Source organism: Mytilus edulis, chromosome 1 (genome assembly GCF_963676685.1).
Source record: "Mytilus edulis chromosome 1, xbMytEdul2.2, whole genome shotgun sequence".
In the NCBI taxonomy this organism is placed as follows: Eukaryota; Metazoa; Mollusca; class Bivalvia; order Mytilida; family Mytilidae; genus Mytilus; species Mytilus edulis.
The window spans coordinates 50,833,924-50,847,781 of record NC_092344.1 but is presented as its reverse complement, the minus strand read 5'-3'; the positions used below and the strand labels follow the sequence as shown (position 1 = coordinate 50,847,781).

Below are 13,858 nucleotides of genomic sequence, written 5' to 3'. Positions count from 1 at the left end.
TGAAGAAATTTTTGTCAGTTGGTAGACTAAGACTAATACAATTAGTATAATTGTTCCAGTTTATTTGTATCATATGGAAGTATGTGCCACAAAATATATTTTGAAAATGAAATAGTGACAAGTATAGAATGCATTGAGCTTCTAAGCATACAGGAAGAAGCCGACACAAAGATGTTTCTTCATGCAAAACACGTAGCTGACAAAGGATACGATTCCATTGGTATAAAATCGTCTGACACGGATGTGGAAGTATTTGCCTGCTATTTTCAGAATGATATCAGTTCTAATATTATTATTCCAAATGCAGATTAATAAATGTGCAATTATCATCTACTGTCTCCAACAAAAGATGCAATGTTAAAGCACATGAAACGAGCCAACTTGCAGGCAAAGATTTGGAAATCTGCTCTTGAACACAACACTGTTCCATCGCCAAACAACCATGGTTAGATTGATAAGAACGATTTAATAGCATCAATTGGCTAGACCAACCGCCAGTGTTAGATGCTTTATTGATACTGATAAGCTGTTTATGTAAAGCTGGTTGTGCCACCAAAAGATGTTCATGTGTTCGATGTTGTCTAATGCTTAGTCTGTTTTTGTGTGTGTTACATTTTAATGTTGTGTTGTTGTTCTCTTCTTATATTTAATGCGTTTCCCTCAGTTTTGGTTTATTACCCCGATTTTGTTTTTTGTCCATAGATTTACGAGTTTTTAGCAGCGGTATACTACTGTTGCCTTTATTATTCGACAAGATTTATCCTGTACAGATGGCTGCAAACGTACGAATGCTTGTAGCAAAATCGTTGATATGGCTGACGATGACGACGAAGATGATGAATATGATGGTGATGATAATTCGGTAGATGGCGTTGACGAAATGAAGATGATTCTATGGATTGACCTTCTTCATGACCTTAAAATGTGGTGATTCTGTTGTTAAACGAACTTCAATATAGATCTTGAAACCCTGACAGTTCTTTTATTTTTTTAGTACTATGTGTGTTTTTTTTAATGATTGTGATGTACATTGCTTATGTTTGTGTTTGTCATTGATTCCATGTTTTTCCCTTTCTTACCTTTGAATTTTGTTCAACTTTTAATTCGGTACTAAAGCCATCTATTATAAAAGAGGGACGAAAGATACCAAAGGGACAGTCAACTTGGTTTAAATGTTTAACCCTGTCTCATTCATTGAAAATGGTACTTCACTGATAGCGATTATAAACGAATGCATATGTTTAGCAATTAATATACACATAATAAATGTAGACATAATGAAGACAATGATACGTCAATATATTTACATAATATGGGGATTATTATGCCCCAACACTATCGAAACACACTTTAAACCAATATTAGATTAAACAATGGGGATTATTATGTCCCTGAAACACTGATCAAAAACGCAATTGATGTCGTTGTGTTGACCTCATAAACACGATGAACTGACATGTGGTAATGAAACAGTTTATATATACTCTAAGGCACTAACAATATTAAATCAAGATAAAAACGTATGCGATTGAAATATTCCTATGTACAATAAACACTAAATCTTCACTCGACTAATGCTTGTTGAGCTTGCTGTATCGTTGATAAAGATGTTCTGATATAGCGAGTATAACACTGTGAACTCCAACGTCCGAGTGTCTGAATAAGGTGATCTTCAATTTTTGAACTTGCTGTGGTACTTGCTCCAATGCGAAAGCTGTGACCATTATATAAGTCTGAGTTGTATCCAAGTACGGCAAGTATATTTTTTAGAGAAGCAATGAAGTAGTTTCGTGTTAAAGCTTTCCTATTTGCCATCACAAAGAAAGCGTCTTGTGATTTACTATCTTTGAATTTCCTAGTACGATAGTAACGTTCCAGAGATAAGACTGGACAAACAGAAGCTCCCGACGCAAATAAATGAATATCAACACCTTCACGAAATGGGTCTGTTTTCGAAGCTTTTGAATGAAAGGTCACTTTATCCTTAAGAAACCGGATATCTTCGATACTCACATTGCATTCTGAATCAAACGAATGTAATACTGTAAATTCCCCACATCGAAGAAATCCAAAATATGCCGTGACACACGCTGCTTCAAGAAGAATGTCTACATACGGCGTATAATACCCTTTCCTCAAAAACTGACAGATGTCCTTGAGTATCGTGAAGGTAATTGGCAGTCTAGGTTTTGTTGATTTTTTCTCATTTTTCTTTATTCCTCTATATAACGCATCGAGTCGATAAAGTTTATCAGAACTGTCGCTAAATATTGAAGTCTTCCCATTCTCTAAGTATTTATATCGTATCCCACATATATACATTTTAATAGTTGAACATTTCAAATGCAAGTTTTTAAAACAATGCGTAGCGAAATGGATAAGAGATTCTTCAGTTAACGGAGGCATGTCTGAATTAAGCCAAATCACTCCAGTCATTCGTAAAAAGGTTGCATAGGCAGAATACCCACACTCATACTGTGAACGTGTTCTGGGAGCTATAGAAGTTTTGAGTAAACAACTTACACTATTAGTCAATTCCACATTACGAGTGAGAAGTGCGGACAAATCATGGCTTGTACATCTGCTTCCGGCGCTTCTTTCCGGAACGTCTGAAAATCAAATCGAAAAAGTGAATCTGCAATCACATTTTTAACACCAGGGATATGCTTACTTGAAAATGTAAATTTGTTAATTGCAGCTAACCAAGTGAGTTTACGCAATAGTTTCATAATATCTTGCACCTTTGATCGTCCTTTGTTTATAATATTAACAGTAGATTCATTATCACAATGAAAAACTATTCGTTTTCTCGTCCAATGTTTGCCCCCAAAGTACTGCCGCCACTACAATTGGATACAATTCTCGGAAAGCCATAGACATATCCGAATCAAGTATATTTTGTAACTCTGGTGGCCAAGAACTACAAAACCAATGTCCCTTGAAGTACCCCCCAAAGCCAAGTGTTGAAGCAGCATCTGTATACAATTCGAAATCCGCTGCATTGGTAGTGAAAGTATCATAGAAAAAGGAGACGCAGTTCCACTGTTTCAGAAAAATATACCACATCTTTAAATCATCTCGACATTCGGCTGACAGTGTCACATAGTAATTGAGATTGTTAACTTTAGTCGATAGGTTAATGAGATAAGTTACAAAAGTCCGTCCAGGTATAATAACTCTCGCGGCAAAATTGAAATGTCCCAAGAGTTGTAAAAGTTTTGGTTTTTTAATAGAATGTCGACGTAGAAATGTTCCAATGAAATAAATAATGCGTTCAACTTTATCTTGTGGAAGTCTAGCTTCCATCGTATCTGTATCTAATGTAATTCCGAGATACTCTAGTGTGGTATGTGGACCTACAGTCTTTTTCTTAGATAATGGTATATTCAATCTATTAAAAATTAAAGTGATAAGTGCCATAGTTCTGTCTCCTGAAGTGTCTGATGCTTGAACAGTTAAAAAATCATCAAGCAGATGAAGTATAACTGGAATATTGTAATTGTTCTTGGCTATCCAACAAATTGCCACTGACAAGTTGTCAAATATTTTAGGTGATGATCGTGAGCCAAAACAAAGACGCACATAATAGTAATATAAATTTCTCCATTAAATACAGTATAAATGATGCTGATCCCTTTTGATCCCTAATTGCTTGAATGCATCGGCAATGTCCGCCTTATTTAGTATTGATAATCGTCCGAATTCTTTAATTGCGTTGATTGCATCATCTATTTTAACGTATGACAACGAGCATTGCTCTTTATCGATTAAATCGTTAATACTAAAATTATCTTGACTTTCATGTGGAGACGACAGATCAACTATTAACCTCTTTTTTCCTGAATATTTGCCTTCCACTATACCTATTGGGCTCACACGATACCTATCAAAAGGGAGCTTTTTAAATGGCCCAACTAGATAACCTTTATCGACCTCTGGTTTAATTATAATATCAACGCTGTCTGATTTCGGAAAGCTGATTGTAGATTTTTACATTCAACTGTTGGTAATTCTGTTTTCGACACCATGGTATCAAAACCGTTTGTTATACCGTCTAATAAATATTTTACAAAATGTCTATCCGGATGTTTTTCTAATTCTTTTCCAAGGTTATTTATATTTATGTGAGAAAGTTGATAATCATCATTCATTTCGAGTCACCTAGATGTTTTTACGTTCGGCTTATCAGCAGTTTTGTTTTGATTACTAGTACTGGTATCCTTGTTGTTACCATATGTCTTAAAACCGTGACCTCTACTTTTACACTTAAGACACGCATGTGTAAACTTGCATTCTTTCCATTTGCATGTTCCATAATTGAAATTATTACAAAGGTCATGACCCTCTGCTTGAATGATATTTCTCCCATGCCTATCTTTTGATTTATCTACAACACGACCGTTCGCCGTGGCTTGTGGAGCGCATGGAGGAGTTTCTTGATAAACTTGTTTTTGGCAGAATTTCGTTGCGTGGTCGTAATCTCCACATAATTCACATTCTCTACTTTGTAACCCATTCATAACTAGATGTAATAGACGGTCGTCTACCTTTCCCCAGTTAATTGCAATATTATGTTCAATGATAGCAGTGGCGGCCTTAGCCGAAAACAATTTGTGGTATTTGTAAAATCTTTGTCCGTAGTTATAGGTTATATCATTTATATCGGCCTCGTATTGATCTAATTCATCTCGCCGTTGAGGATATACTTTACAGATGATATTCCTGAACTTCCTGAAGGCCTTATTGAACTCATCAAGGGTCAATGTTTTCTCTAGACGAGGATCCTTATGAGCAGATAACTCTACAGTTAGCCTTCAGAAAAGATAGTGCGTGTTTGGGGAACCTCATTTTTTGGATACAATAAAAGAGAAAGGTTTATACCCTTACCTTCTAGAATTTGCTTTCTTAAAGAAGTAGACACGTAGTCCATTTTTGGTAAGTCCTCTACAAATACAATCCCTTTCGAAGTGTCAACTTGTCTTTGGAAGGTTTGTTCCGCATTTACAGAAGAGATTGGGGTAATGTGTCCGTATGTGGCTTAATATGCCGAGGCAAAGTCATAGTCTACTGTTTGATGAAGCATCTTTATTGGCTAGAAGTCCTACAACCATAGATGACATAGCCGACATAGCTTTATTTGCCGACTTTAGTGCGGAAGTAGAATCCTTAAGCATGTCTGCTGTACGTGACATTGTATTGTTTTCATTTACTGGTTGGTCAGTGTCCACGTTAGGTTGGTCATCGGCAGCAACTGTCACTTCATCAATATTCCTAATACTTGATTCCATAGAACCATTTTGACCACTTTCTGTTGAACTTGCAACGTCCTTTTGATTGACAAAATACAGTTGTCGAATCATGTCTAATCTCCAAGTAGATTTTACTGTAATTCCCATACTTTTCAAATGGGTAACATACTGTTCTTTGGTCCAATGCATTGGATCATTTGGATCATGCCGCGCTGGCCGCTTACGACTACTCATTGTGGAAAGATATTGATAGTCCAGTAAATATGAATTTGTGTATAAAGTTAATCATGAATGAAAATGAAATGATATTGAGTTTAGTCTACATAGAATCGACCACACTACTCCATTGCAATTTAATAATGGCATAGGTCACGTGCTGTATGACTTCACTCTTCATGCATGAGGCACCATAAGGTGCACGTGAAAAATAGTTTTGTGTGTATAAAACCAATTTATTTAGGTGAACCTATATAAATAACCCTTTATAATATATTCAAGATAAAAACCAAAAACGGCCAAGTTTGTTTCGTTTGGTCTACTAATTTCAGGGGAGAAGATTTTTGTTAAAGATAACGGACGACGACAGATGGACGACGACTACGATGATGAACGACGGACGCCAAGTGATGAGAAAAGCTCACTGGGCCCTTTTAGGCCAGGTGAGCTAAACAGGGGTTATTCAATGTAAACTGTCAAAATTAATCGTTTTCAATCAACGGATTGATTGAGAAAAAATTCATATTCCTGACGGTACAGGCATCTTTCGGAGAAAATGGTTGTTTAAACCTGGTTTCATAGCTTGCTAAATTCTCACTTGTATGACAATTCTGTTATATTAACAAATTTTGGTGAGGAACCCAAGCAGACATAATAGGTTAATGTGATAATAATTAAGAACCGGTTGCCAAACCTATGTAAACATACACTACAGACATTACAAAACAACTGACTATTCAACCACATACAAATAAATCTTACATAAAACGCAAAGAGGTTAATTCACTTGATATTATATTGACAAAGATGTAGTTGATAATACATACCGTATATAATAATATATAATACACGTTCTCGGAAAAGTACAAATTAAGTTTAATAAATATACCTAGGTAAACAACATTGAAACAATACTGTCAAACCCTCTTGTGTCCGAATCGAACCTCAGGATCGACCTACACCAGGATTGTCTAAAATTAAAAACTCGATAGCAGGTTTGATTACAGAAAACGCGAAAGGTGAATAAAAAGGTACACACTTTCAGCACCCAGAGTCTATGATTCAAGACCACCTCATATTATTTGTAAGGTAGACCATGAATATTTATCTACTAGGTACATGTACTTTCCATGTTACCAGATTTTATAAGATTAAAAGAATATTTCCTAATTTGATTTTTGTGATTACACTTTGAAACACTCGACTTATTAGCGATTTTACAAATTATGCATCCAATTCCGATTTAAAGATAAAGAAGACATTTGTCGATTTATTTCTTTGGTTTGACACATACAAGGACGTTTAGTAGTTATAAATCTTGGCACATTGTAAGATTTGTAGATTGGAAAATCATGTAATTGTCAGTATTATGTTAAATATAATTTACTCTTTATCTGTTATTTTATAGCCTATTACTACGTCTGTTAGGAGTCTTTTGCCTACGTGAGGATATACCGTATTGTTTTTCTAATTTTTTTTTCTCTTCCAACATTTTTTTGACATGACATCCCTCATTTCTTTTGAAGTTATGATAACCAGAATTGTACCATGGATAGACAGCATCAAAGACTATTACCAGATGACCCTGTGTAAGATTTCATCCTCTTCTTTAGAAGTTATCTCCTTTATTTGTTTATTTTTCGACATGGCCCGTTCGATGTTTTTGAGGATATCATGATTTTTTGGAAAAAAAGTAGATGTCATCATGTAGTATATATAATATATATATTATAATGTACCAGGTGAGGTTGCGTAGGAATTTATAATCCCCTTTGAGAGTTATGTCCCCTTGAAACAAATCATTGGATATGCAATCTCATTTAGTTCTGACGTTGTGATATGCTACACTCCTCTAAAAGTTGAGAGTACAGATATAATCAGTTCAAAATGTCAGAATGTACAGTAATAGATGACAATGTTAATAAACATAAACAATTATTTTGTTATCAACTCTTTTAAGAGTATTTCGATTGAAATATTTTATACACAACTTTTGAAACAATATATTTTAAGAACCAGAAGCCGTGGAGACTTGGAACTTTCACCAATAATCTTACATGAAAGTTCAAGTGACCTTTCTTTGTCACCTGAGGTGAAAACAGTTTTTGTAGAGAATTTTCTATCTCAAAAAAAGGGAGTGCTTTAGTTATCTAAGTTGATTTTCTACTAAAAGAAAGACAGTCGAACACAGACTTACTCTCCGTGTTTGTACTTTTGATTTCTACATAGATGATGTTTTTTTCTTTTCATATCTAGAATACATTGGTGGCCTTGTGCTGTTCGTTTGGTCAGGTTGTTGTCTCTTTAACATATTTTTTTTTATCAAACTTACTTCATATCATTAGACGAACCATTGAAGATAATCTTTAATAAATAAATGTAGAAAATTGAACAAAATTAAAATAGCACTAGTTGGTGAACATCAAAATAAAGGGCCCTCCTTTTCTGTCGAAAAAGTGGATATAATATTTCCTTCTCAGTTTGACAAATTTCCTTTCAGGAATATTCTTTCAAATTTCACGAATTCCTATATCATATTCTAAAAATATGTTCATTTATAGAAAACTTTAATAGTGTTGAGTAACAGCAAAATTTTGTAAATTGTATTTGAAATGATTTTTTCTTACTATCGAAGATGGGATGTCTGATACAACACCAAGTACACATGTGCAAAATATTATTTGTGGGCGGTCATCAATCCCAAAAGAAATATCGGAATAAGTAACCCTGGGGGTATAATACTAAGAAATTTAAAATTAAGATATGAGATGATCAAGGCTAATTATAAGGTATGAAATAGATGTAATAATGACAACAGACACCAGCTAAAAGTTAAATGTGTACAAAAAAGTAAACATAATGATCGTAAACTTAAAAAAAGTAAGAGAACATTTATGTTTTTTAAAATATTGGTTAAAAAGGCATTGCAGAAATCCGTAAATAAGTTAATCTTATTTAAAATTTTTAATAGAAGTAATCGATGATGATGGTTAAATGTAAGTTCTGAATTAACAAAGGAGTAGGTTCAGTAAGACCCCTTTTTGGCCCCAAAATATAGCAGTTTTAGAAAATTGTGAAAATGTAATCGTTTAGATATTTATTGAAAAGTAGAATGCTTCTGCTACATAAATATGGGCTGTTTTTGACAATACAATGGACATATATCGGGTACTAGCAACATTAAGTCATGCTAAATTACTGAAATCTTCACAATTGTAGCATTCTAGTTACATTTTAGACGGTTTCCGTCTTAAATGAAAGTGGCCGCATTCGTGTTCATTCATAATATTGAAATGTAAGTTGTATTTGATGATAATACATAATATATATAAAGGTTGAGGATGAACACGGATGCGGCCACTTTCATTTGACAAAAACCATCTGAAAAGTGACGATTTTTGGCATATTTGATAGATTTTTCATATTTAAGCTTGAATCGGAGCGTTTTTAATGACCTACTAAGTTAAAATCTTTCACATTAACTAATTGAATCAATTGAAATAGGTACTTAAGTGTTTAGAAAGTGTCTAAAATCTTTCGTTAGGTGAACTTGAAAATTGAGGCCGAAAACGGCCCTTACCGGACCTACTCCTTTACCACATCTTCGTATGGATCCTTTTGCTAGTGCAAAACACGTAATTTAACAAGTTTTTTTAAGAAACAGAGAGATTGACAGTCTTTTACCATGTTTTATTGAGTTGTATTCTTACCAATGATACCATACTCGTAAAAATATTCTGAGATCAGACATGATTTGATGTGGAAGCAGATAAGCTCTTATTGCTGTTCTTAATCTTGACATTTGCTGAATAGTTTTTAGCAATATAGTACACTGTATAGAACAAGAAATCTGTCTCAAATTGCTGCATTCCCTTAAAAGGATTTTTGTAATACTCTCCTCGTACACTCCGGCTTTCTCCATCAATAAAGAATGACTGCGTAAAAATAGCACAAAAGTGCTGAAAGTGGACCTAAACGCTAATCTACTTATCAATTGTTTAAAGAACACTGGTGGTAAGTTCAAGTCCCAGAGTAGAGGGTCACAGGCACTTGTCTCAGGTTTTTTTTCTGAGACAAGTGCCTGTGTAGAGGGTAGTATCAAATAGGGTAGTATCAATCACGCTTTGGTTCTGACATTATTTATACACATTTTGTAAAAGCAAAAAAAATCTTCGACATTGTCAAAATATGGTTATTCAATCTCATTCGGCAATATTCGGTAGAATCCGCTACTCTCCTTCTATCTAGATGAGGGTACGGAATCGACCGAGTTGTGACGAATGATTCCAATCTATTTCTCAATCGTTATCAATGTTGTACAATAAACTTTGATAGAGATTGAGGAACAACGAGTAATCCATGAACTTCCATTATTTTTTTAATAAGGATGGGAGTAGGTCAAATATAAATAGTAAAATTGTCTATTTTAATGGTTTATACAATTTTGCATATAATGCAAGACGTGTAAGTCACAAGTAAAAACAGTTTGAAAATATAATTGAATTTAAGTGGTTGCATTTTTTTTTTATGTAAAGTGTGACGTCGACTGGCACATATTTCCGACCCAAACAATATATGATGGCAAAACCTGGCCTTACCATACCATTTTATTATTTTTTTAATAATACTATTTTTCATGGCTGTCTTAAAAATTCTGCTTTATAGCTATTAAAATCGTGACCAGCGGAAACTTTCAAAATCGAGATTTATCGGTGCCCTATTGCTTTACCAAAAGAATGCCGAGTATAGTATATACAAAAATCAAAAGATAACTTCTTAAACATCTTACAATGTAAATAAAAATCAATGTTGATTAAAACAATAGGTAAATGATTGTATAAAGCATATGGGATAATCAGATGCTACAACATGTTACATCTAAATGTCTTTAGCATTGATGCTGCAAAGGAGTATTTTGATTTAATTGATGACCACGCATTCCTTATCTTTTCTACATTAATACAAATTATCATTCTGACATATAATGTTGTTAGTTGACTTTGATTTGAGCCTGGCACATACATGTATGAGGGAAGACCGGTCGTGTTAATAAATACTGAAACAACAATTTATAGATCGGGTTCAGTCAGATAAATCAGAAGCGCCTTCCACTTAAAACGCTCATCATATTCTAATTGTAAACATACATGTATGATTAATAAAACTGAAACCGCGTTGGTCATAGAAAGAAAAGTAACACCATGGCAACAAAAATGAAAAGAAGAAAAAAAAAAAACACGAATCCTACGAAAAAGTGGATTTATTCTAGTGTTCTGAAGGTCAGCAGTCCAGGTTCTACTAGTGCCCAATAGTATTATAATTCATATACATTTTGATGAAATGACAGTTTAGCTGTTTCGATTTTAAAAAAAAAAAAAAAAAAAAAAAAAAACGACAATAATAGTATAAGTGCTGATTTAAATTCATTTTCCATTTTTTAATTACATTTCCTAGCTAAGAAACAAAAATTAAAGTGTACTCGCTAGAACGACAATAATAGTATAAGTATACTGTAATATTCGCTGATTTAACTTCATCTTCCATTTTTTAATTACTTTTCCTACATTGTAGCTTAAGTGGTGGGGTTCGTGTTGTTTATTCTTTAGTTTTCTATGTTGTGTCATGTGTACTGTTGTTTGTCTGTTTGTCTTTTTTATTTTTAGTCATGGCGTTGTCAGTTTATTTTAGATTTATGAGTTTGACTGTCCCTTTGGTATCTTTTGTCCCTCTTTTAAGAAACAAAAATTAAAGTATACTCGCTATTGATGTGTTTATCATATGGACCCTCTTTTCCTTCATCAGAATCCTACATGTTCATGTTTGAATCTGTCACACATTGAGAGGTAACAGTTTGTGTATTCATCATTTCTATCAGTAACTTTACATAACGTCTTTAGAATGGGTCGGACTATTTTCGTAGTATTTACCCTTCTTCTTGTTGTTGCTGTTATCTTCGTTCAAGGTAAGAAACATTGACCTGAAAAACTTTCCATATTTGTTCATGTTGTATTTATTGTATTTCCGTCTACTTATAGAATGTGAAATTTGAGAATCAAAGAAAAATCACTCTCTGAGTGAAATAAAAATTTCTATAGTTGTACGTGATACATTAATTGTTCTTCGGTTTACCTAATATTCTAAAGATGATAAAAATAGAACTAAAACACATTATTTGTGAAATTTGAGAAATATGTTGAATTTTTTTTTACAGAAACTGTCAGTCTTGCAGATCCATGTGGAGCATTCTGTGATTCCGCTACAGGAAAAGGTTAGTTCAAACTCTCAATTTAGCATTTAGCAGGAGTCCACTTTTTGTTTAAAGTGTTAATTATTGTGTAAAAGTACTGGTGGTAGTACTTTTCAAATCATTTAATAATTTGTAAAACATATGGCAGCTATATTGGACTATTAAAGGAGGACGGTTTGAAATTTGGTCTATTTTAGCAAAATTTCGGAAATTGTTATATCTTTTTTTAATACTGTATAATTGGTGAAATTATGTCACTGTTTGTGTTTTGGGTATTGAATAGCACTTTTTAAGGAGCTGGCATATTTATTGTTTTTTGTTATGATGTATGGTTTTAACATGCTTTATCGGGTTTTTCGTGTATAAATACACTATGATCTTGATTCAATCCATCTTCAGAGCGGGAGTGGATCGTAACCCTTGGCTAGCGAAGATGGATTCAATCAAACAATCTTTAATTTTAACTACTGATGTATACATATCCACATTTAAAAAAGTATATTATCTGAATATTTAAATTTGCTTAACCAACATAATAATTCGGTTTGGGTTTCTTTGGCATGTTTTTCTTGTACCAGTATTAACACAAAAACTACTTTAAATGCTATTCTGTTTGAAGTTTCATCCCTTTATAGGTCATATGAAATCTTAAAAAAAGATCTAGAATTTTGAAAATAAAAAAGTAGAGGAACAAAATAAAATGCGAACTCCAAGTTAAGGGAAAATTCAAGACGGAAAGTTCTTTATCAAATTACAAAATCAGTAGCTCAAACACATAAAACAAATGGAAAACAACAGTTTACTGGCATATTCCTATTTTATAATAATTATAATTAACATAATTATAATTATGATGGAATTCTCTGCGACTGTCATACAATAATTACATAAGAGTTATGTTTCATTGTATACGTTACTTTGATTGGGATAACATCAATCACGATTTATTCTGAAATTAACAGTCAATTAAGAATTGAATGCTTTTTTTGTAACCTCATTTTGGTGTTAAAGCGTCGACCGAAGTACATTTTATTTGAAGCGCGGAAGCCCTGCATTATAAAAATGTGCACACGGTCAACGCTTTTACAACCCTTTGAAGTTACAAAAAGAAGCATTCAATACTTATAACTACAGTTTTTAGCTAGATCACGAAAACACGATTTTTATTTGATTTACCTGTGCACTTTATTGTTGGACCTCATGTCATCATGAATGATAAATTTTATTGTGTAATGCAATTGCTTAAGGAATAACGCGAGACTGCAGTGTAGCCAATCAGAATAACGTATTATAATGAAACATATATCTAATGTAATTATTTCGAAATCAATTGTTACATTCATGATGACTCACGTTTCCATAATAAAGTGCACAGGCAAACAAAACAAAGACTTGATTGTAATCGTGTTTTCATGATCACGGCGAATCTATAATACTAAAATAACGAGGTCCAATTTGTCAGCCGTCATTGGGGTAAAAACGACAAATCAAAGAATTCAACATTATTATATAGTTTCCATTCTCAATTTTATATAGCACAATGGTGTTGATTAAAAATTACACCACTCCAGACCCTTTTGTTTTCCACATAATCAATATTGCCAATAATTAACAAGTTCCGGGTCGAATCCGATACCGATACCAATAGTATATTCACCTGTTACCTATTACCTTATCTGTACGTTCCGCATCTGACAGGCGCACCACCAAACGGTGTATTTATGATTTTGCTATATACACGGGTCATAATCACAGGGTTGACACTACTAATTCAATCATCGTCACATTGTTCCCTATATTAGTATTTTATTCAGTATGACTTTCTTAAATGACAATACGAATACTAAAAATCTTGACTTAAAATAAGGCGTACAGGTACAGTTTTCAATTTGTTAGCCGGCATGACGTAAAACAGTGAATCAAATAATTCAACTTTATTTATAACCAATATAGGACAATGCTGTTGATTAAAAAATACTCCATTCCAGGCCCTTTAGTGTTCCAAATAATTGAAAAGTTCCAGTCGACGGGTTCAAACAGAAAGATTTTGAAAGCAGAAAAAAACTGTGCATCTTATAATCGGCATGAATTTATCAGATGACAATCCCAATACTAAAATAAGGCTTACGCATAGTTATATACTTCA

The 13,858-nt window shown here is 33.4% G+C and overlaps 1 protein-coding gene across 1 annotated transcript; it reads right to left on the bottom strand.

Moving 5' to 3' along the window:
* Positions 1 to 1,563: 1,563 nt before the first annotated feature.
* On the bottom strand, positions 1,564 to 4,520 carry LOC139521155 (uncharacterized). The gene is made up of 2 exons (XM_071314497.1): positions 4,331 to 4,520; positions 1,564 to 2,609 (listed from the first exon to the last, which is right to left on the bottom strand). The coding sequence occupies exons 1-2, from the start codon at positions 4,518 to 4,520 to the stop codon at positions 1,564 to 1,566; spliced, it is 1,236 nt and encodes a 411-aa protein (XP_071170598.1).
* Positions 4,521 to 13,858: the final 9,338 nt, after the last annotated feature.